A 25,651-nucleotide genomic window follows, 5' to 3' on the forward strand; every position below is an offset into this window, starting at 1 on the left:
GAAGCCAATTCTATATTTACCAGTAGCTCCACAGGCCTAAAAACCAGCTGAAGTAATAGATTTGATAAACTTATTCATCAGGTCTAATCCACACTTTTTGATTTTGTTCAGAAAAGGAGTTCTACATGTAACTGTAGCTCTTCTTCAGGAAAACTTGTTTGAGAATATATATAAAAAAAGAATTTTTTGTAGCAGTGACTCAACATTGATTTTCAGCATTTTTGTAATGTAGTCTTCTTTCACTGCTGAAAAGAGGATGAACCTGTAGCCTGTGGGAAGCATTCTCTCTTTCTACAGCAAAAGAAACACATGTTTTTATCTGGGTTATGTTTTTATTGTGGTAAAAACCAGGCTTCTTGCTAGCGCTGCTCAAGGGTAAAACCCTGGTATTAAGACCTGTAAGGATGCTCAATGGGCCAGTGAAACATCTCAGAGACACTAACCAGTGGCCTACCTTCCAGAGAAGCTTTTCAGGATAATCTGTATGAGAACACCAATACAGAGAAATACTCAGAGAAAATGCTTCCTATAAATACTAAAAACAAACCAAAACCTATGAGGATGACTAGAGATACACACACTTCAACACATTCAAAAAGTGGAAAAGATATGCCACTTTCAGCAATAGCGAAACAATCAAATAAGAAATAAACAAGAAGCCACAAAGAAACAAACCAAAGTAATTAATGCAAAAATCCTGCGTTTTTTAAAWGCACAGTGGAGAAAGAAAGAAAGGAGGAACCTGAAAAAGCTCCTCTAATTAGCCAGCTAAGCTTGTTTTCCCCTAGTTAACCTCAATTTACTCCAGAACTAGGAAAATAAAAGGCCCCGCAGGAAATTACACTATAGTAAACTACAGTACTCTAAATTCATGTGTTGTACTGGAATAGCTTCCCTGAATAGACCAGTTCTTCATCCAGAATTCAACTAATAGATGAAGAAGAGCTCATGTTTTCTACCTTGTTTCAGGGGAATGAATGTGGACATGTTCTCCTTGTGCAGGATTTGCAGGTGGCCATAACTGAGAAATGAAAGCTAATGAATTCATGCATCGTCAACCCAGGTAGTCCAAAGAAAATCAAAATCGAGTTTGTGTCAGTGACAAACACACAATATGTTTGCCCAAGCATCTCCTTTACACTATGCAGAACAGTCTTATATGATGGAAGATACTTGAAAGTATGTGATAAGGCAAGAGTATCTCAACTTCTGAAACCACTACCAAAAAGTCGTCTTTGCCCCTCAGACAACCTGAAAACAGGGAAGCATGTAATCCCATAACAAGACTCCCTCTGCTTGCCTGCAGCCAAGAGGCTGGGTGGAGGTATGGTCACAGATTGAGTTTTCTGTGCCCCAGGCAGATGCTTAACTGATTTCTGCAAATCTTCCGTTACCTAACACGGGTTGTTAACATGCACAATTCTTCTCCATCACCATAGTAACAAAGCACGTACATTTTAAGGTGCATAWGGGGGCTCTTGGAGAGGATGTGTCAAATTGGATACACCTAAGACAATATAAGATATTTTAAGCTAGCACCGTTCAGTACAAATACAGAAAGCAGGAAAGTATTGTGCTAGAGATCATCACAAGACTGCTCAAGCAGTGGTTACACATCCATTAAAAAGTTTTCTGGAGGCTGAAAGAAGTAGAAGATGAAGCAAGATTCTGTGAAAACATTATGGGCCTTAATGCATTGAAACAGCTGTGTAATAAAGGGGTGATTTTACACACTCTAAGATTTTTGGGAACCACAGAGCACAACATAACAAAAGACTTCATGAACACAGCTCACCTGCCAGTTGCCTCACCTACCCCAGCCCCCCATAAAAAGGAAAAAAAGATAAAGATAGAAAACGTATGTACTCATTAAGAAATGACAAGCAACTGGCATTTTCAAATTAGTAAGCACTGCAAGTAACTTGCACTTACAGGCCTGAACTATGTGTCACCACAGAGAAACCAGGCTTAATGGTAAACCTCACTCTAGGTGCCTCCACAGCAAGTAAGCCCATACACTGTTAACAGTCTCACTGGCACCCTATGACTTGCCACAGAGTGATGCATGTGTCTGGTGCACGTGACTTCTCATAACAGATGCCCTTACAGCCTTAAAAGAACCAAATCAAAATAAAGTTCAACACTACAAATGTATTAATGCCTCAAATAAACTTCTCAAAAAACTAGACAGAGCTTTCAAACTGTGGCGGGGGKGGGGGGGGGAGACACCAAAACCCCAACTTTCAGATAAGCATTAAGAAAATCACATCAGCAGAAAGAATGTAAGAAATAGCACGCTGCAAGTCTGGATGCAATTGCAGCAATATTACCAACATCTGAAATACTCCCATAGTTGAAATCTGAAGATTAAAGACTAAAATCAGACTAAATGAAGAAACAAACCAAATTAAAAAACCTCATTACAAACCTGTCAGAATATTGCTTTACTTTTCAATAGTAGTCATCATTGAATTTTAACTGCTTACTTCTATTTATAGAATTTTAACTACTTATTTACAGGCCTGAACAATGACACTTCCCATAGGATAAGAGTGACACCACTGTTTAGATGTAGTCTTCAATTACATGGACCCACCCCATCCATGACCAGAAGATGCAATCCTCCTCTCTGGCTCAGGAGGTGCATTAAATGAGACAAGGGGTTGAAAAAAAGAAAACAGGCATTTCCTAATATTGAAGGCTTGAGAGCAGAACCCAGGCAATCTGATTACAATTCTGGATCTGTATTATCAAAAATCATCAAAATTCATACACCCTAGCCACATGGATTGTATTTGCATAAACAACCTCAGTTCTCAACCATTTTATTTTACAACTTTGCATTCCCTTGGCATGCTCATTATGTACAACTGGTATCAGCAATTAATATCTTTTAAAAAATCTCCCAAAATAAAAGCAAAATGTTTTTTCATCATCAGTAGCACAGTCATACCTCAGTAGGACAGATCAGTATCATTTGAATTACAAGTGGAACTTGTAATGATATAGTTAACTACCCCCTGAAGAGGGCACAAACAAACCTATTCTAAGTCTGTCCTACTAGGAAACTTCCAAATTATTCTGTCCTAAAGCAAACAAAGACCAGTGATTATCGGTAATAATTAGTGCTTAAAAACATGCAACTCTTGTAAGTAAGGTCATCTCCATACATAGATTAAAAAAACCCTCAGGAATTCCCATTTTAGAATTCCCATTCTAAATCTGCAATTAGCTTCTTTACACCTTTTAAAAATGTATTTCTGTTCAAGGTTCAAAGTGCATCAGCCTCAATCACAGGCCTCATATTAAGGCATGCTGTACTGGGATCCAGAATAAGCACACCATGCACAGAAAGAAAATACTCCGGGCTCAGAATACTTTATCACATCTGAGAGGCTGAAAAGTTTCTAAGAAGCTACATAAAAATTCCTAAATCAGAACAGGCTCTGTACTCCCACCTTTCACTACCCTTACTTAATCCTTTCAAAAGGCTAAGGAGAGAGAAATCACTTCTGCCCTCAAGGTTTATACCACTTCACCAAAACAGTTCTGCACAATTTCTGAAGGAATAAAAATGCCTGGCAGGAATCCTCACTGACAGCTATATCTTACCAGTTCTGGCGTTATTTAGGGAAGACAGTCAGTCTCAGCAACAATTTTTTAATAAAAGTGACACTAGATTTCAGTAATTACTTGTTTCATTAATGAGATTCTTGATGCTTTTTGTTGATAGGCTTGTTTGTTGACAGCATTTGATTTTACTTAAAACTGAAAGAAATCAGTTTCATTTTTGCTTTGTCAAACTTCAGTTAGACTTACTTCTCAACTAGCCAGCAGGAGTCAAAAAAAAAAGGTGATTGACAACAGTTGTCAGATCATCTTGGGTAAGGCCTATTAATTTAGTACTGGTTTTGGAGTTTTTTTAAAAAACCTCAAAAACCCCAACCATGTTCCGCAGGCTTTAATGACACCTGCCCTTGCAAACCATTCCAGTCAAAAACYAGCTCACAAAATCATTCAAGCCAAGCATTCGGGCCACACAATTCCTTCTGGTGTTCTGAATAGGTGAGTGTTGAACTTGCTGTAACAGAATTAGACTTCCTTACCTAAACAAAATATTATGAACAGCAGTAGTCAAGACACAGGAATGAACACACCTGGGGGGGACGGGGGTAGAAGAAGAAGGAACAGATGCTACATCACCTAATTTTTAAGATGGTTTAGCTGTTTCAATGATACACATTTGGTGAATTCTTGCATAGTGGGCACATGAAAAGTATTTCCTTGTGAATGGAAGCTTGGTATCAGGCAGCAGTGCAGCATGGAACAGAGTAACTGATGAAGTTTCTATGGCCTATTTTCCTTGTGCAAATTATTTACTGTCATGACACCGAGTTCTTACAGAAAAAAAAATGCTTGTGAGTGATCTCCTTCCATAGATAGATTCATTTACCATCATTATGTTGGGATAAAATAATAATAATAACAGTAATAATATTATCATCATTATCAGCTTTCCCCCTCTAAATTGGAGCATTGGGAGTTAGGGCCTGTGTGTAGCAAGYGAATTGTTATTTAATCAGAACCACATTTATAAACAAATTTTAGCATTCAGAACACTTAAATGCAAATTTTTTGTCCCTTAGCATATCTAAAGACTTGTAGGTTGTTAGAGGTATTTTTTTTCCTTGCTTGTATGTAGGAGAAAATTAAAATACAGACCTGAATATATACAAATTAATATTAATTTTTAAACAAACTGATATCACAGATATCAGCTTGAACGTGTGTTAAGATAAGCTTGAAAATATTAGAAAACATGCACTTAAAATGTCTGCTTACTTCATACAAATAAGTGCTGTTCAATACCACTGCAGTCTTATAGATTCCTATTACAATTTTCAGGTAGGAAAGGTATTACGCTTACGCTAGTATGACATACCATGAAGTATTTTACCATATACAAAATATTATCACTTTGTGAATGAGAAAAACCACAGGGAATGGTGCCAGCCAACAGATTTTACTGAAGCATAACCTATGCATAAACCAAAAAAACCCAAAATCTTCACTTACAGAGTACRAGAAATAGAAGTATGTATCACTATTGTCTTATGTCTAGAAATATATGCCAATACATTCAGTCCTTTTCCTTCCATCAAAAAATAAGAATTGCTGATGATAGAAGACACACCTAACAAAGTATGAGAAATATAAAAATTGTTGCAAGTGTGTTTACATTTTACTGAATTTTCATCTGGAAACTTTGCAGCACATTATGTGCCATTAATTAAATAGATACTTAACAAGAGAGCTCCTTCGGAAAGAGGTATAAATATTTTCAAGGGAGAGGAACAAATGTCGCATTTTTGGGGACCATTGAATTTTTGTTTGCAATCAGTTACAGACATTCAGTAACTTGACAAATTAAAATTTACTTAAGCACTGTTGCACACTAGAACAGAAAGGAAAAAGAGATATTTCCTTCTCAAATAGGTATTTACTTCTCCTCAGCCATAAAAAAAACGGGATCCTGAACAATATGGCAAGTTCCAGACATCTTTCAAATTTCTTTCAGTAAACTGTAACATGTTCTAACTGAGGAAGAAGAGTAGAAGGGAGAATGCAAACATTTAAATGGCATTTAAGACAACATATATTGTACGTCCTATCATAGTCACTCTTTTTGAATCACAGAAATAAAAATAAAAAAAGACAAAATTATTTCCTTTGCCTCCTTTTTAAACTTGTGCCAATACTCTGAAGAGAGTTTTTTATTTCCGGTATTTGTCATAATCCCATCAAGTCATCACCTATACATACAATTTCTCCAGATATACACAAGAATGGGTAAATAACAAACAAAACTGACAGCATTTACACCAAACCCACCAGGATTTTATCCTGTGACTTCTGATCCTGTCAAGATATATTCTTTTCAAGAAATATCTTTACTTTTAAAAGACATGCTGATGTCCTCACTGTCACTTCAACACTTCAAGAGCATTTTTAAATGAAGAAACAAGGGAAACACTTGGCATTCTTGAATTCAAGTATTAAGGCTGGCTCCAGTTAGGCTGAAACATCCAAAAGCATTTTTCTGCAATATAACAGTAATCAAGGACTGTTGCTAGGGTGAGCCTTTTCTGAAAAGGAAAAAAAGTAAAAATAACACCCCCCCCAACTGACTCTCAGATTATGTAACATGCAAATTCAGTTTCACCTTCAAAACAGTGTCACACAACATAAAGCCAAACAGACAGCAAGAATCCATTCATAATACTGGAAAAGCCTCCCAAGGACTCTGTAAGGAACCATTCCCTCACATGAAAATATATCACAATTGCAATGATTTAATGAATTATTATTAGAAGATCCTTTCCTTAAAAAAAAGCTTCTATTTACAAATTCTTTTCATTAAGCGATGAAGAATTTCAGTGTCTATATATGCACTAAGTAACAGATCGAAAATWAGCCTGCTGGAAAGTGTTAAAATCCTCCCCAAACTAATAAGCCCAAACTAATTGGCCTTACTTTCTGTGATACAATTTCACATTAATCTTTCAGTATCTGGGCTTGTAAGACAAATTCAATACAAATCTGAAGCACAAATGAAGTACAAACAGTATTTTCATATATATTGAAGTAAGACATGAATAAACACCTTATTTAAAAATTTAGTTAACTTTTACTTTTTCAAATCAAAACTTAGGGATGYTTATAGCATCATAACCTGAAGGCTGCTAGGCACACAGCATTAGAATATACTCTGTGCTTAATTTATAATCTCTTTAATTAAATTATCTAGGAAAATGAGTATAAGGTTTCCCGTATTTATGTGGTAAAGCAATCAGTGTGTGACAAGCTGAATCTGTAAGAATACAGTATGTAAAAAGCAACTCTGAATATAATTCAAGAGCAGTAGCATTCCCTGAAATAAACGATAAACGATAAATAAAGCGACCACCTGCAATACAGAGGAAAGTAAACAAGCCAGTAAAGCAGTGCTCCTACTTTCCGACTGCAGCAACTCAGACTCCATCTTAAGCCTGTCATCATTCATCCCTATTGAATGAGGACTACACAGCGCAACAACTATTCTGTTTTACCTAACACGGAAATTCAGTAACATTTCTAGACAGCAATAAAAACCTGCCACCAAAACAGGAATTTGTACAATGCATACTGACATGCCTCCTTTAACAGTATTATGTTGAATTATGTGAGTAACAAATTGACCCGTGAGTCCACAAATCCTAGAAATGCTTTCATTTAAAAACTGATCAGTTTTTCCAAATATATTGTGTTGATGCTGACTACCCTGACTGCAAAACATCACTGAAGAGGAAAAAATAAAATTATTTGGAAATACAGAAATACTTTCATTTAATTAACACCTAACTGACAAATACAATAACATCATTACAAGAACAATGTAAAAATCACCAATGAAGATTTATCTGAGGATCAGAATTTTATAAGGCTGCCTTCTGTATGTTCACGACCAAAAAGAAACCTAGTAGTCCTTAATGTAGCTTTTTAATGAATGTTTTCCCCCACCACTGAGAATGTATTATTAACTCAGGTCAAATTTTAGACACCTCAAATATTTATATCTYACTCTGTAAAATGAAGTTTTATAAACAAAGAATAAGGCCCAATTACCAGAAAATTCCTGGTAGCCACAATGTCACAAAATGCACTGCGAAGTACCCGTATTCGCTCATACGCCGAAAGGTCTGTTAATGAACGCAAGGCCGTTGATGTCATGATGTCATCAATTCTACTGGTAAGATTAAACACAGTGAACTTTAATATCTGATGAATTTCAATTTGTAGATCTGTCCTATTTTTACAAATGGTTTATCTGGCATTTCAATGATATTTCCCAACCATTTAAAGTGACACGCTTGTGCTATGTGCAAAAGCAATCAGAAAGAAATGATGACTCTGGCCACGCCAAAAATGCTGTCAAAAAAAGCAAAGCAACGTAGAGACCTTCTTATTTTTCTTCTGCTATTTTACTGAAGTAAAAAAAAGGAACAATCCATTCTTTAAAAACAAGCATTTTTTATAGTGCTTTGTAAGGGTATTTATGTAAGAACACATTTACTTCTGTAGCATCACTGAATAAACTCAAAGCAAATACTGTATGTGAGCTTTCTTATATCAGGTAAAGACTAGTAATAATTCAGGTATTCTCTTAGGTTGTACTAACAACAAGCCTCCTCCACTCCATGACTGTATAATTAAGAATCACCTCAGTGTAATTTGTTAAGATAATGTAATAGCGTACTCATGAGCAATGAACATCACCATTTTAACACTGGCAACCACAAAACAGTTACATCAAACAAATACATTATCTGTGCTAAGGATCCTCCATCAGTAAATGTCACTGTGGGTTTTTTAAATTTTCAATATATTTAAAATTAAAGATGATACACTGACCTCTAAACAATTTCTGCCCTATTTAAAATGTTTCTGGCATTCTGATATTTCGGAGGTCTCTTTAGCCACGGCATAGGTTAAGGAGAAACTATGACTGCTAATCTGCTGTAAAATTCTCAAAATAAGCAGACAAAAATGAACCGTAATGTTGATTTCTATCAATCTAGTTGTCTTCACTGTCACCTGTATTTTACAACAGGCAACATTTTCAGACACCTTATTAGGTATGACTGACTTCCTTTTTCACAATGTTGGTATCTTGCAGATGTAAGGCGATAGTGTTTAATCAAATGTAAGTTAGTCCAAATGGATTAACACACTGTCTTGAAAACACGTTCATAATAATGAATTTGATTTTCACTATTCTTTTTTAAATGAAGTATTTCTGGAGGGGAAAACATTTCAACGTTTTCYGAATAAAACTCTTCCTTGCTTAATTGTAAGATGGTACAGGAAGAAGGCACATCTGAATTAATGCCCTTTGAAAGCAAAAGGACAAACATAAACCATAAAAATAAGCCTTTCTCGTCCCTCCACGTCCCCATTTACAGTGACTTCCCATGCTCGCAGCCATAAGCCCTCTTTCTGCTGCCCTCTCCGATAAACCTGCCGGCCTGGCTGCCTCTCCCTTCCCGTGCAGGTCTGATCTGCGAGGCTGCTGAATGCAGACACTTACTGCACTGTGAATGGACAGCCAGGTATTTTATGAATGGAGCTGATCACGTGCTCCCAGCACCTCCCCGAGCTGATATTTCCCACATAACTGTGTCAACAAGCAGCGAACAGCACATATTAATACAGCAGGTCCTGGAGACCTTCCGCCGCCGGCCGCGGGCCGCAGGCCGGCCCTCGGCCCGGGAGCAGCCGCTCCGGGCGCTCCGCAGGGCAGGTTCCGCCGCAGGTCAGCGGTGGTGACAGCAATTCTTTTTTCGTAATTTTTTTTTTTTTTTTTTTTATGAATGGTATGCAAATGAGAGCGATTCACAAAAAAAGGAAACATGGCGGCGGCGGCCCCGGCTCCCGGCCCCGCGGGCGCCCGGCGGTTCCCCCCGGCCCAGCTCCCCCCAGTCCGCTCAGCGCCGCGGGCGGCAGCGCCCGAGCTCCACGTCCCGCTGGGCTCCGGTCCCCTCGGGGCCCGGTCCGCGCCGCTCCCCGGGGACCCGAACGCCGCGTTTAGGGAGCGCAMGGGAAGGTGCGCAAGCTTTGCTCGGAGGTAGGCAGTGAAACGATAAATCCATCTATCCTGCCGGAGGAGCCCCGTCCGCACCCCGGCTGTCAGCTCGGCGGCTTCCCGGCCGCTCACAGCTACCTACAGATACAATGGGCGCAGCGCTGCCTCCCCACCGCCATGGCCGCGGCCGTCACCGCATCATTCATAAAATCAGCCCGAGCAAACACCCGACATCGCAAATCGTAACGCTATGGTTCGGAGACCGCAGCAATCAACTTTAAACTTCCTGATCACAAGAAAAGTTTCAAAATACTTTATATTCCTTTTTCAATGTTATTAAGAACTCGGATATTTTCTGACAAATATTTATCGCCTCCGACCCAAATGCATTTCAAAGACTGATTATATGCAGGGGAATATAGCCGCACGCACACACACACACACACACACCATCTCCTCTGGATTTCCTCCAAACCAGTCACAGTAAAAATATTAAAGAGACCCTTGAACTATCCCTTTCCTCTCGGGGAGGGAGGGGGAAGGGAAGGGGGGAAAAGTCCCAAGTGCTCATTAACAGAAAAAAAAAAGGGGAAAAAAAGGGCTTTAGGGTAGATTTAAGCTGTATTTACACTGACTGACTCATCCAATTAAAATTCAGGAGCAGTTTCCTGCAGGATGAAGCTCCCACACACTAGTTTCCATGTGAAATATCTGCAAGTAATAGGATATTATCAGAGGTAGTACGTGCCGATACCTCTCTGGGCATTTCGGACCCATCCTACCCCTCCAAGACAACATCGTTACCTGCACCGTTTTCTACCGGGCTTTAACTAAACCAAGCTTTTCTGACCGCCGGCTCGTAGCCCTTCCAAACGAAGCTCCTTCACAAAGAGGGAGCTTCTAGGCTTCCATGTAGGCGAGCAGAAATGCGCAGTCCGCGCAGGGGGAGGACAGCACACGTACGCGCGCGGGCAAAGGCCCCGCGGAGCGCGGAGCCGAAGGGACGCGTCGAGCCCCATCCCCATTCCGATCCCGGGGAGGAGGGGAGAGGGGGCACGGCCACTTACTCGTTAGAAGTCGCCGTCTCTTCGCTCATTTTCTCCTCACCACGATCCCACAGGCACACGGAGCAGCACCGACGCAGCCAGGGCGCAGGCAGAACTCACCAGAAACTTCACCATTGTTACCCCCCCTCCCGGTCTGCCGCCCCCGGCCAGGGCACGGGCCGTGCGGTGAGTGAGGGAGGGGTGGGGAAAAGGAGAGGAGAGCGGTCTTTATCCTGGAAGCACGGAATTCCTGTTGTCCGGCTGTGCAGCGTATTTCCCCTGTCTTTGGAGGTGATGATGATGGTGGTAGCGAAGGTAGTGGTGCAAACAGCAGCAACAACCACGTATCTTCTGCTCTTAAGCTGCTCCCAGTTAAAGGGGTACAGAGTTGTGGAGACAAGGGAGGGCTCCCCGCCGCAAAGAGCTGCACCGCACCGTCCTCCCGCTGCAGCTCATCTCCCGCTGCAGCCGCCTTCGCTGCTGCCCTCCTCCTCCTTCTCCTCCTCCCGCTGCTGCTGGTCGGCCGCCTCCCTCCCTGCCCGCCTCCCGCGCACAGCCGGGGCAGGCGGCGGCAGAAATTCCTCCAGACACCGGAGCCGCCACAGGCCGGGGCAGGCGGGGAGGGAAGGGGAAAAGGGGGGGGGCAGAGAGGCTCGGCGAGGATCTCCCACCCCCTCCAAAGCGACGCCGAACACTGCGGAGGGAGGACGCGCCGGCCCCAAGGAGAAGGCTGGCGACGGGGGGAGGGAGGCGTTTTAAACCAGCCTGGGGGTGGGAAGGGGGGGGACGGCGGAGAGCGAGGATGCGTCACGGCTGTTTGTGTGAGGAGAGGCGCGGGCAGGGAGGGGGAGCGAGGCTGCCAGGACGAGAGAGGAACCCTCGGCTGCAGGACGAGGGGGAAAGGAGGGAGAAAGCCCGCGGGGAAGTTCAGCGGCGGCGCTTCCTCCCCGGCAGCAACTCCATTAGCGGCCGCTGCCACCGCCTCGGCTCCTCGCGGCCGCCCCCGCCTCCTCCTCACAGGAAAACTGGGCGGAAGCGTTGACTTCAGGCTCCTTCCGCCGCCACAGCTTGATCCAAAATAACCACGGGGGAAAGGGAGGCGGGAGAGGAGGGAAGAGCGAGGGGAGGAAAGTAATCCCCTTGACCCGCGGCCGCCACCGGACGGGCTCGCGCCGCCGCCCTGCCCGCGGCGCCCGGCGCTGCCCGACGCTCGAGTTTCCTGAAAGTAGTTCCCTCCCCGCGGCGCTGCCTCACGCGCTTCCCGAGGAGCCGCCGCACACGCACGCTCGGCGCCGCGGAGGGATACGCGGGCTGCCCGCTGCCGCGCTCCTTCCTGCTCCGAGGGCGCGGGGCCGCCGCTCCCGGGCCCCGCTGGCTCCGGCGCGCCGGGCGCTCCCTACTCGACGCGGGGCCGCGCAGACCCCCGGGGCCGCCGCCGTGGGCCGGGGAGGGCTTCCCGGGAGTGGTGGGAGGGAACGGGCCGGCGGTGGCGGAGGGCCCGGCTCGGCCGCCTGCAGCGGCTGGGGACTCGGGTCGGGCGCGGCTGAGCGCCGGAGTCTTCGCCTRCGGGCTGAGCTCCCTCTCTTCTACTTTTTTAAGCCGAAGTGAACGTAGCTGCGAAAGTGCGGCTGTCTCTGGGGAGCGCGRGGGCTGGTGAAACGGGACCCTTTGCCCGATACCTGCTACGGGCGGCTCCTCTCGGGGCGCCCGCCCTCAGTGTCCGCGTCCCGCTTGGACACGGCGTGGAGCCGCTGCTCCGGAGAGCTGAGCAGAGCCCGGGGCTGCGCTACTGCCAGCGGTGCCTTGGGAGGCTCTTACCAGTGTGCGCTCTGAAGACGTGGAAAACATTTCTGTAATTGCTTCCGTAACTGTGATTCTAAGTGGGTGACGGCACGGGAGGATGCGTGTAAACTTAGCTGTCCACTTTTCTAAATGCACGCTGAAATGGAAGCATTTGTAGTGGATCTAGGTAAAGCAATGAAATCAAGACGCAGCAGCAAGCAAATCCCTTTTCAGGAACTTAAATGGTGAATGTGCTGCTTAATCTGATGAAGAAGTGGAGCAGGGCTGCGAACCCGGAGGACTCAAAAATCATGAGTCAGACTATCAAGTAAATTAGGTTATAATAAAGGATTATACTGTGGTTTTGTCTGTTGGTTGGATTTTTATTTCTTCCTTCTTCATCTTTGTATGCATGCTTGCCAGCTGATACACTTTATTGTCCAAACTTCATGGAGAGCCCAAAACATTGTGGTACTGCTGTTAGACAACACTTTCCCAATGCACATTCCATTATCCCAGGCTTCCTGTGTTCTTCCTCACTTTTTCACAGCTGCTCTCTACGAAACTTTTTTTGTAAAAAAAAATTAATTTTTTCCTGTAACAATGAGATTTTTTTTTCCCAGCTCTGGTGGTACCACAGGAGTGGCGATGAGCTGTTGTCTCTTCCTGTTTGAGAAAGATGGGTCAAGCTCCCCGGCAATAATAATGCGTCTGATTCCCACACTACTGTTGAATGACTTTTCTCAAGGAAGGGAGAGACAGGAACGTGGGAAATTAGAATTTTCACCATTTCACGGGAATCTGGAGTGCCTCATATCTGTGAAGGCCAGACTATGAACTTGCATCATCTGTTTGAATGSACAGAAGCAGGGCAGTATTGCATTTGTGAAGGGTATTTGTTAAGGAAATTTTTCCTTTTCACTAGGTGTATACAGTTTTAGTCAGACTTTTATTTTGTGGTGTGATTACTTGAAGCATTTTAAACAAAACCTATTTTTATCTTACCTAGAAGGCAAGGAAAGGCATGTTTCATTCCTATGGATCGAAATTCTGTGTTTCTATAAAAGGGTTCTACCATAAACATAATGGTAGAATTACAGTAAACTGCTATCTTGTTTTCTTTGATAAAGACACTTTAATGTGTTTCATACAGCACATATCTCAAACCTGCAGTATTAAAGTTTGCTTCTTTATCTAGGAAGCTTTGGGGRAAAATTACCAATTATTTTGGAATTTAATTTTTTTTTTCCAGACAAGTACATCCAAAAATGGAATGGTTATTCATGGCACAACCTCATCCAGATCCTAAAAGTAGGCTGCAAACCTAATTTTATATAATTTTACAATTCACATGAATCAAAAGTGTTTAAAACTCAGCTGTGGGCACAATGTAATATTCTACTTAGCAATGGGAACCCTTTCAGAGAACTTCCTGTCTTGTGACTGGCAGATAATGTGACTTCCTGCTAATTTATTTCTCATTTTCTTTTGGCTTTAAAGTTAAAGTTGTTAACATTCTGTAAGTTGTTTTGGTTAAGATAAGTCAATTGACAAGAAAGATTATAAATCTAGGTGTATGGTTTTTAATTCTAATTCCTTAAATATATTTAATGTAAAAACTATTTTCATAGTGGCAATTCARTGAAATAAACTGTTTTGTAATACAACCAATAATTTGAAATAATTTCAATCTCCTTGAGGTTTTCATATGCATCTTTATTAAGAATAAAATGTCTTAGCTGTCAGCTGGAAAATGTGAGACTTATCCTGGGTTTCTGTTTTTCTGTGTGGAAGTAGTAAGGGGAGAAGGACCCACTGCTTCTTCACCTGTGRTAGCTCTTCCATTTCTGCAAGCAGTCTCATGCTGCAGTATGCAAAACAGAAGTCTTGCAGCAATTTCTCTCTCTTTACCTGAATATCCTAAGCAGGACAGAAAATCTGCACTGATTTATGTTTCCATTCTGATACCCTGTTTGTTTCCCTCTGCCCAGGTTGGAAAGGTTGAAGAACACAATCCTGGAGTACTGGTATTATTTTGCTGAGCAGCACTTGGTTTCAGGGCTTTCCAGGTTTTATTCTTTTGAGCAGAATTAAGTGATGAGGTGTTTTCAATGCTAGTGGTTAATTTCATTAGTACACGTGAGCTCTGCCTATGCAAACAAGGCAGAAGCAAGTTAGGCATATGTCACCATTCAGAAACCTCAGACAAATTACTGCTTCCAAACCGCCATATGTTTTGGGGCCTTGTCTTTCTTTGTACATTTTGTGCCTCTTTGGCTTCTGTTGTTAGCAACTGTRCAATTGAAGTGTCCTGAGCTGAAGTCTGGCTGCCTTCTCTATGACCTGGGAAAGTTACCTCTAAAAAGGAAAGCTTCTTTTACTCTTCACTAGAGCTGATGAAATGTACTCACTTTGTGGTGTGGGTTCAGGGGTGACTCCTTAGCTAGAGACAAGATACACTCAGAATAGAATATGGCAAATGAAGTGAAAAATATATTTTTTACATTGCATTTGATGTTTTCCCATATCAAATGCCACTTTAGTTGAATTTATATGTCAATGTCATTGCTCTGCTATAACATTTTGATATCTGTGGAGCTTTTGAAATAAGAAATGGGGAGGTAACTGTTACCRCTAAAGCAGAATGAAAGTAATGTGTATTATTAGGAAGCCATATAACACACAAGAAAAAAATCTAAGTGTAGTGGGCTGACCCTGGCTGGACACCAGAGCTTCCCTGTCTCTCCCCTCTACARCTGGACAGGGGAAGAGAAAAGGTTTGTGGATTGAGATAAGGTCCAGGAGAGAGATCACTCACCAAATACCATCACAGGCAAAATAGACTGGAATTGGGGATGTTAATTGAATTTATTACTAACAAAATCAAAGCAGGATAATGTGAAATACAATAAGTCTTAAAAACACCTTCTCTCCACCCTCCCCTCCTTCCCAAGCTCCGCCTCCTCCCCCACGATGGCACAGGCAGATGGGGAAGGGGGTTATAGTCGTTCATGACAARTTGTTTCTGCCAGGAGAGGAGTCCTTTCCCTGCTCCAACACAGGGCTGCTCTTRTGAGAGAGAGTTCTCCRTGAACTTTTCTATGTGAGTCCATCCCATGAGCAACAGTTTTCCCTGAACTGCTGCAACATGGGTCACTCTTCCAAGCGGTGCAGTCCTTCAGGCACAGCCTTTTCCAACCTGGGTCCCTCACAGGGTCACAAGCCCTACCAGGAGGATATGGGCTCCTCTCTCCACAGGTCTGCAGGTCCCTGCCAGGATCTGCTCTAGCATMGGTCTCCCCTGGGTTTACAGCCTCCTCTCAGGCATCCATTTGATCCTGAGTGAGTCTCCTCCATGGGCTGCAGGGGCACAGCTGCCTCGCCATGGTTTTCACCGTGGGCTGCAGGGGAATCAGCTCTGGCACCTGGAGTAACTGTTGCCCCTCCTCTGCTGACCCTGGTGTCTGCAGAGTTATTTCTCTCCCATATTCTCACTCTGCTCTGCTCTGGACACAATTACWACTGCACAATAATTTTTTTTCTTTCCTCCTTAAATATGTTATCACAGAGGTGTAACCACYGTTCCTGATTGRCTCASTTTTGGCCAGTGGCATGTCTTGTCTTGGACCTGCCTGGCATTGGCTCTGCCAGACCCAAAGGAAGCTCCTGGCAGCTTCTCACAAAAGCCACCCCTATAGCCCCTCTGCTACCAAAACCTGGCCACAARAACCCAATAGAGTGAAAGAGTCTGAATTCTGAATTTGTGTTTTTGTAATTTTCATGCACGTATGCATCCCAAACTCACTGGCATTTGTCATGTGACTAACATTGGACTTGAAAATGCTTGGTTAACGAGGACTAAYTATGAAGAGGCAGCAGTCTGCCCCATGCTAAAAAAAATGTGATCACTTAACTAAGTGGGACTAAAGCATTTCTCATATCTACAACTGAATGTAGAGCCAATGTATGTTTGGCCCAGTCTTCTTATCCACCATTCTTTGAAATGGTTCCACATGTGTCTATGACATCTCTGATGAAAGAGGTGGTCGAGAGTGGCCATGGAGTGTAGCAGGACTCTGASACTATGGCAGAATTATATATAGATGTATTATTGAGATTAGGTTGCATAATTCTGATCGGCGTGGCATTCGCATCTTAAAATCCTTAATAGGATCAGTGGAAGTAATGCAATCCAGATTAGTCAGTCATTGTAGAACTTAAGTGACCAATTCATAGCTCTAAGACTTAAATATGAAAGTTTTGAACTCTGCCTCCACAAAACACAAGGATGTTTATGTTTGTATCTGCATGCTAATGATAAATTTATAAAATATGAAGGTCAGATGGATGTTCTGCCATTCYGAGTAAAATTATTAGAGGTCATTTGGGAATTTCTTCTGCAGTAGCTTTCATTCACAAGCCTAGTGTGAGTTAAAACACTGAGTGGTCATTACACACATCTTAATAAGGATTTAGCTAAACTGAGCTGATTAAATCTATATTAGTATATCATCAAAGTCAGATTTTGTTAAGTTCTAAGTAGGAATCCTGTTATTTCATATGGGATAAAAAAGTTATTTRTTCTACTTGATGCTACTGTCTCAAAAGATGCACTGTTTAGGGGAAACTGTGGCCCAATGCACTGAACACAGAATGACCCATCAGCAGTCCTGGTTCTCCTCCCAGCCCTGCCACCCCTGTTTTCTGCAATCTTTGGCAATTAATTTAAAAAATTTTCAGGGTAYGTTGTGATGGAACACTTGCAATGTAGTTGAAGAGATTTCAGCTGAGATGCTGTGGTCAGTTTTATGCAACTTTTACTTCGTTTCAGGGCACAGATGGGTAAGTTTCAACTTAGCACTGCAGGAAGTTAAAGGAGACCTGTTTCTTTTGCAGTAAAATGAATAAGGAGCACATTTACACAACTGTTTAATATGTTCAGTCATGAGGAAGTAAGTTCCTACATCACTTGACTTCCATGGGAGGATAATTCTTATTCCACCCTGATTTCTCTCACTTCTAGAAATGAGAATGGAAATATCTACCCTATTTTTAAGGGTCCCTTAGGTACGCAAACAGATACATACATAATGCTCTCAAGCTTTTCTGGTCTGATAGAAGCAGAAAGAAATCTGGAATGGATAAGCAAGTTCTGAATGGCATGTTAGCTCAAGTGCAAGTGAATGTTGCACGTAGTCTTTGCTTTAGAAAATAGGCTTCACAGTAACAGGATAGCAGAGGGAACTTGCCTTGCACCACTTCARGTGCCCACTTACTCCAATATCTTCTTCCACTGAGCTTATCTTTGCCATTTCATCAAAATAATTTAGTTGAAAAGAATGTTAAACACTGAGACTTTCTGCACTGTACTTGTTTATTTTTCTGCRAATGGTCTTGTGCTGCAAACCAGTGTGATTACTACTTTGTGTGTGCCATTATTTCTAGGAGCCCTACAGAGTTGTGCCRAATTAACTAATGACATAAATGTACCATCAAACAAATTCAATGTAATCATTATACATGCATGCTGCCTCATGGAGAAAAGCTTAACTTGGGGAAGAATAACAAAAATCTAAAACATCAGTATAAATTTATAAATTTATTTAAATATCAAGCATTCAGTATAGATTTTTTTTTTTTTTAGTACTTATACTGCATGTTTCCCTTCCTGCTTTATTACTGCAAGTTTCCATTCTTACTTCTTTACTATGGAGCAAAATCATCCTTTTATATTAGAAAAAGCTCTGTATTTTGTCTAGAGTAGTGGAGATTATGAATATTATTTTAGAATTGTAGTCTGCTTCAGATGTGGGCTATTTTTAATTCCATTTGCCTAAGACATTTTTTTTCCCCAAGAAAGACTTTAAGGAAAAAGTCCTCTTGCTCACTTCCCCAATTCAAGCTCATCATGTGTAACCCTAAAAGTTCACTTCTAGTTATCAGCACTGGGATGTATTTCTGGTTTAGTGACTAGCTTACACCAGACTCTCACCTTTTAGATGGCCAAACGAACCCTACTTACAAGTTCTTTCTATAYTGTAAAATATGATCAGTCTGGCAAATTTGTATAATACTCTAGGGTCTCTCAGATCCTCAATTGCTCTGATGTCTCTCAGCTGAGAAATAAAACAAGGTCTTGATTAACAGTGTTTATTAAAAGCCCTGTGGCACTTTTTGCCCGAGCTGACTATAGATGGGTAATCACATCGACGGTTACATAATGAAGATAAACATTTCACGGCATTATAAACTCTCCTGCTGTGAAGCGCAAGCCACCCACCAACTGGCTGATTTTAGGAAGAACCCTCTCTATTACATAAGTGTTCAGTATGGGGGTTTCTTGCACCTGCCTCTGAAGCATCTGGTACTTGTCACCTTCAAAAACAGGATTCAAGACTCGATGGACAACTAATCTGAGCCTATCTGGCAATTTTTATGTAACCAAAGGTTCTTTGTGACAGGGGGACATGTCATAGTTCCCAATGATTTATCTGCTGAGTTCCCAGGGCTATTTAAAATGTGTATTGTATGTTCTTCCTTAAAAGTTAATTTTTAGGCTGCTTGATACAAGGTAATATTGTAGGAATCGCTGTACAAATGTGCGAGTGGGACTGTATTCATATGTGTGATTGTGGGTGACTTTTAAGTACATTTCTGTTCATGAAGTGGCAATGAATTGCTAGGAGAGAAAGTGGGAGTACTATTACATAAGTTGGAGCTATTCAGGATATCTTTAACTTGTTCTCATATGCTTGTGCATTTTTCCTCTCCTTGCAGAAAGTGCAGAACAGGTGTAACTATTCWACATCATCTGTATCTCACCCTGGATTCAACTCCTCCCTACAGTGTTAGTGTGGATTCCTGATTGCCCTCACAATCAGATCACACAAATGCTACCAAAATGTTTGTGAAAGAATTTACACAACAGATTTGTACCAAGGGACCTTATCATTTATATGAAGAGTTTTAGATATCTTCTACTGAAATAACATCTTTTATTTCAAAGCAATCTGCAAATCGCAAATAGGAAACCTGTCTTTCAAGAGGATGTATTGGGCTCTGGAATGGTACATGGTCACATTTAAATAAAATAATTTTCTGTCTTGCCCATATTTAAATCTCACTGATATTTCTAAGAGTTAAGCTCATGCATTAAGCTAATGACACAGCCTTTTTGCAGCTTTGGGACAGTGTAACTTGCTGCCTGTATTAAGACACATCTAAGCATTTCCTAAACAAAAATCTTGTAGTGCACAGCAATAGTGAAACATTTTATTGTGGGGTATTAACATAACCATCTTCAATTGAAACATAACACTCTCTAAATAAAAAAAAAAAAAAAGGCAACATTAGATGCTGTATACATGTTCTGTGGTGACAATATTTAATATTTTAAACATCAGATTAATCTGAAACTCTCCAACCAATAGACTCCTTAAAAAGCTCTCCAAACATTTTCATCCATTGCTGTRGGTTCCAAATGTATTGGCTCTTTGTCTTTTTCCTGGTTGCACTGATTGCAACTGTCACTGAGTCACACAGCTTGCTTTGGGCCTGCAGCCAAGCTGATTACAACAACAACTTGTGAACCATAAAAAGGTAGTCTCGGATCTCAGAGAGAGCTGAATTATAAAGAAAAGGACACACTTCATCCTTCTGAAAAAAGACTGGACTCAATAAATACTTTTGCATTRTTCTTACTACTTTCTCAAGAATAATTTAGTTATCAAAAATTAAATTAATTCTTTTGAGACCTCGCAGTCAGCTACAAATGGAAAAAATGTTGAAGGGTCTGTAGTCTAGCAGATGTTAAGGCAGTACCTGTTACTGGACAGATCACAGACACACAAGTTTAGGGACAAATGTGCCAAGATAACTTATAAGTTCTTTTCAGTGTATTTCAGTGTAACATAGGCATATCAGTAAAATAACTGCTCACCAGCTCTCTAGGAATATTTGACATCTCCAGGGTTTAAAYGATAAAACTGACAAATTTCTTTTTATAGTAACATTTACACAGATTGTTTTTATACAATGGATGTTAAACATACCAAGTAGGAAGGAATTAAGCTGTTGGCTTTTGGAGACCACTGGAAAATAATTTAATTAAAATACTATCACAATAGTATCACTATCATAATAGTATCCTTTTTGGATGACTGACTCCCCATCTTCCACAGCACAGCATGGCACACGTAAATCATTTGGGCAAAAATAGTTGATTTCCAGTATTTTAGCCCATATAATTTATTTGATTAGTTCAGTGGGGTTGGGTRTATAGATAACTTTTAAAGGGTTCAGTTTCCCTGGTGAAACATCACTTGGATTTAAAAATGAAGCTTGCATAGATAGGTAAAAGAATTCTGTGAGGTAATAAGGAAAAAAACATTAAGCTGACTTATGTGGCTCTGCTCACATGAGCACCTATGTTAGATAATTTCTCRGTTGTACTGGCCTGTCAATGTTAGACCAAGCTGCTGGGTTAGAACAACCCAAGGTTTCTCCTCTGTACTTAGTGGGAAGCTGATCTCTGTATTCATTCCCTAATTAAGAGAAAACATCTTAATATCCAGCCTAAATCTATTCATGATCAGATTACACATTGTGTTCTTATGACAATACTGTCTACTTGCTTAGTTATATTCCCCCTTGATATATTTAACCCATCATMTCAGTCCCCATGCTCTAGATGAACCAGAACACAGTCTTCCCTTTTCTTCTCGTATGCCAGGCTCTCCATTTCCAAGACCAGTTGAATAGCCCATCATCTCTGCAACTACTTTAGCTTGAATTAATTCTTCTTGAACATGGAACACAGTAACTGTGCAGAATAGTTCATATGAGCTATTGCCAGGGCTCTGCACTAATGGTATTAATCCTTCCCTGACCCTGATACAGCCAATGAATGTATTTATCTTTTTCTTTGATTGTAGCAGATTGGTAGCTCAAATAGTTTTGTATCCAGTACATGTTTACATCTCCTTCTCCTCCTGCATCTCCTCTAGCTGAAAAGCTTGGATTTTACAGTAAAACTTTTGTTCTTAGTTTCTAAATACTCAATTTTGGCCTTTAAATTTCAGTTTATTTCTGCTACTCCAGTCCTCAAAGTTACCCAGTTTTTCTGGTGCGCTGTCTCCCTTTGTTGCCATTATTTTGCTTTGTCAGTCCATCTGATAACCACAGATGTTTTCAGTGACATCTACATCCATCCAGATGCAAATAGGACTAATCCAAGAGTACTGCTTTAGGAACTCRGCTTGCTGCCTCTTTGCAGCTTGATGATTTCCTTTCAACAATTGATGAGAAACATCTGCACTTTGTAAAGTGGCATGGAGACCACTGCTCCTGCATATATTTTTAATGAGATTTGAAGATGCCTTTTGTAAATGGAAGGAGTAGAGTAGGATAACTGCTTTTTTTCWGAGATTTTAGAATCATCAGTCCATCGTCAGGCCTTAAAGCTTCTTTTTTTCCATCAAATTTCCCCCTGCCACCTCAGTCTGCTAACGTTTTCAGGCAGTTAGCTAGTTTATATGAGAGCATTTTAACAACTTCAGAACAATTAAGGGCAAAGAAACAGGATTAATATTCAGATTAAGTATAAAGAAATGTGATCTGACTTTGATGCTTCATTTGATTTAGAATTCTGATTAGAAGGCRTCAGAAAACCTACAGCATCTTTCCACTTTCCTCCAAGTTTGATTAAAAAGCTTTGGAAGTAAAACTAAAAGCTTTTGTGAGAAAGAAGGTTTGTCAGGTTCATTCAGATCCAGAAATTCAAATATGAGTTGGAACAGTAAGGCAGAAGCCATACTTAGTTTCATTTTAATCTGCAAATCACAAAGCTTCAGAACTAGCATCAGAACTAGCTGCAATTTATATAATTCTTTACAGTTCCATTATACAAGGCAAGACATAAAGAGTAACAACCCCTATCTGCTTTCTCTCATTTCTTAGGTTGTAAACTGTTTGAGGTAGGATTAGTTTCAAGATTATTCTGTTTCCATAGTGCTTAGAAAAATGGGCTCTTATTCTTAGTTGGCACTATTGTAAGAAACACCATTTCTGAAGAAGTATGGACAAAAACTGCCCTGTTGTCAATGAATCATGGATAATAGTAATGCTTTACATATTTCCTCTTAGCCTCCACATTCTGTAAGGATAAAAAAAACTCCCACTGTAAATAACAAAGTACATGTATTTGCTGTACAAAGAACAGTGTTCAGTTAATTTAATGAGTAAATCCAATTCACAAATATACRAAAAATTGGTAAGGTTTTAGAAACAATTTTTAATTCTTTCCATTGTACACACCAGCTGCAACATATATRATATGACATTCCTAAATCTCTGGTCTTCCCTGAGAAGGGAATTTTAAACCATTCTTGATTTTTCTGAGATTGATTAAAATGCTTCAGCACAGCTGAATTGTGCAGGTGTAAATTGTCTGTGTGTGGGAGGAAGAGACAGAATTGCTTCTCTTCATCCTGATCTGCTTTACACTACAGCAAACAGCCTTTTCTCCTCTAMGAAATGTGTGGTAGTTAAGAAGCATCCTGCTCCTCTTGTGATCTGGTATACTGACAGAGTGTTTCCAGTTATTCATTCTAGATGGAAATGCAGACAAGTACAATAAAGAACACATGGCTGGAAATGTGCTCTGGGTTTTTGGTTGAATTCTTCCATTGCTAAATCAATCTTCTAAATGCTTATGAAGTACTCCTGTTTTTAAACTGTCTCTCACCCACACACACACACACACACACACTCTCATTCAGGGACACGCATGTATATCAAACAAATGCATGTATATCACACAAATGTGTGCACAGATATACATACACATATATGAACATGTATCTTGTGCATGAATCAGAATGAGTCAGGTTGGAAGGGATCACAGTGGGTCATATGGTCTAACATCCATGTTATCCTAGAGCACATGGAAAAGGATTGTGCTCAGACAGTTATTGAATATCTCCAGTGAGGCAGACTCCACAGCCTGTCTGRGCAACCTGTTCCAGTGTTCAGTCACTCATAGAATAAAGAAGTTCTTCCTCATATTCAAGTGGAACTTGCTGTGCATCAGTTTCTGCCTGTTGCCTCTTGTCCTATTGCTTGATACCAGTGGGAATAGTCTGGTTCCATCCTCTTGGCCACCTCCCTTCAAACAAAGACCCTTCTCAGCTGTCTTTTCTCGAGGCTCAACAGGCCCAGCTCCCTCAGCCTATTCTCATAGGAGAATGCTCCAGTTGTTTATGAAAATTTATATCTCATCTGTTCCTGAAAAAAGTATTTTTAAATTAATAAACATTTCCAGGTATTTTTGTCCATGCTGTTATACCAGCTGTGTAGGCTCTGATGCTGCTGGTGTCAGAGTGTCTATGGCTCTCAAAATCTGGGCTTCATTGCACTTGCTATTGAACGAGCACATGGAGAGTGATCCAATAAGGAGTGGAAGTCCAATTGTGTTTGCAGACAGAAGTGGGAGACACCTTCAACTATTATCTGTCCATTGCCCAGAGTTGAATTGGGAGACTGGATTGTGAGTGAAGCGCCTAGATCATCAGAGGCCCGAGAATACATATTGTGCGTTTTTTCTGCTATGATTAGCCCAAGGTTGTACCGCGTCCCTGTGGAAAGAGCGTGGATTGATTCTACATCTTTTGATTTCTCTGTAATACCAAATGTTAACCAAACATTATTCTCCTACTGTTACTAGAAAATGTTTACCTGAAAATGCTGCATATCTGGGATTGTTGGGAAGTCTTATTTAGCTTGGCTGGCTATGAATCAATTTASAACAGTAAGAGTGGGCATACTAAAAGTGGATTGGTAAAGCATCTTGGGAAACTAAGAAATTAAACCCCAAGAGAGCATCAAAAGAGTGAAACTTTCTTGGAAGTCCATGGAGAAAGCAGCTGACTGACAGACAGAGAAATCCACCTAGTATGCAAAAGTAAAGGATAATGTAAAAGCGAATAACATTTTATTTTCCAGTCATTTCACTAGGAAATTGCTGAGCACAGGACACAGACTATTGGTGAGCTGCAAAGGGCCATACAGTGAAAAATACCTTTTAAGAATGTTCTTTGGACTCATCTTTTCAGATTCCCATCTGTGAAGTCTTAAGATACCATCTCTTTGCTGATATGCCCTCCTGAATCAACATAATAATAACCTCTGTTAAAATAGCAAATATCATTTGAGAGGCACTCCTATAACCACTGTTTGGGTTTCAAAACAGATAAAGAAAGTAAGTTTATACTCAGGAATGAGGAGGAGTCAAGCAAAACAGTCATTCAGCACATTTGTCTGTTTTTTGAAACCATCAGAAAAAGTTTGGTTCATAGTATTAATGATCTGATAGGATTAACGATTTTTGTTAAAGTTTCTGAAAGTGTGGGAATAGAAAAAATGGGACAAAGACCTAATAAAAAGAGTTAAGGAGGGCATTTTTCTTGACCTGATGCTAAATTTCTTCATACCTTTAAGCTTTCAAAATCAGTAGCTGAATTTTGAGGTGGAGAACCTGGTTACAATATGCAGTAATAAGCTTTTGCTGGTTTTTACTACTTTAGCATTTATGTAGATGACACTGACTGTAACAGTTAAATTGGAYTTTCAGGCAATAATTGTTTATGGCCTATAATTCCTATGTGGGTTTTCAAGTTCTATGTCATATGAATCCTATTGTCAGGATTTTTCTGTGCTCCACTGTATTACTGATCTAAAAAATATTACAAATGCTCTAACTTGCGTATTTTAACATGTACATTTTCAGTTTTGCTTTTAGAAATATTACTGTGTATTGTATGGCTTATAGAAGGTTTGGGATCAAATTTCTGCCTGGTGTGAGAATGCAAAACTAAATTGCTGAGAAACATAAGCTTATGACAGCCATAAATATATATGAACTGTAAAGAAAACATATTCTTCTAGATTACAGGAAATAGGTTCTTTGATATCCTCTGCCAGCTTGGCAGTCCAAGGGATGCCTCCAAAGGAAAGTCACTTTTACTGGGAATATATAGTTTTGCAATAATTTGCAACAAACACTCTCTTGATCTCATGATTTAGGTACAAGGCAGCCCTGAAGCCGTCTGACCTTGGGATCAAGAACTTCAAGACTCTGGGAATGGAAAAGGAGCAGCCTCTTGTCACTACTAATCCTCTGAACATTTCAGCTACATCTAGCTGG

At 40.8% G+C, this 25,651-nt stretch overlaps 1 protein-coding gene across 1 annotated transcript in view; it reads right to left on the reverse strand.

Moving 5' to 3' along the window:
* SPRED1 (sprouty related EVH1 domain containing 1) overlaps positions 1-11,882 on the reverse strand; it is a 60,916-nt gene extending 49,034 nt beyond the window's left edge. Inside the window, exon 1 of the mRNA XM_057376003.1 lies at positions 10,690-11,882. Within this exon, the coding sequence (XP_057231986.1) occupies positions 10,690-10,718 (29 nt within the window). The 5' untranslated portion in view covers positions 10,719-11,882. The remainder of the gene's footprint in view (positions 1-10,689) is intronic.
* Positions 11,883-25,651: the final 13,769 nt, after the last annotated feature.

The sequence above is a fragment of the Malurus melanocephalus genome, unplaced genomic scaffold (genome assembly GCF_030028575.1).
Source record: "Malurus melanocephalus ecotype Western Australia unplaced genomic scaffold, MMel_1.1 scaffold_267, whole genome shotgun sequence".
NCBI lineage: Eukaryota > Metazoa > Chordata > Aves > Passeriformes > Maluridae > Malurus > Malurus melanocephalus.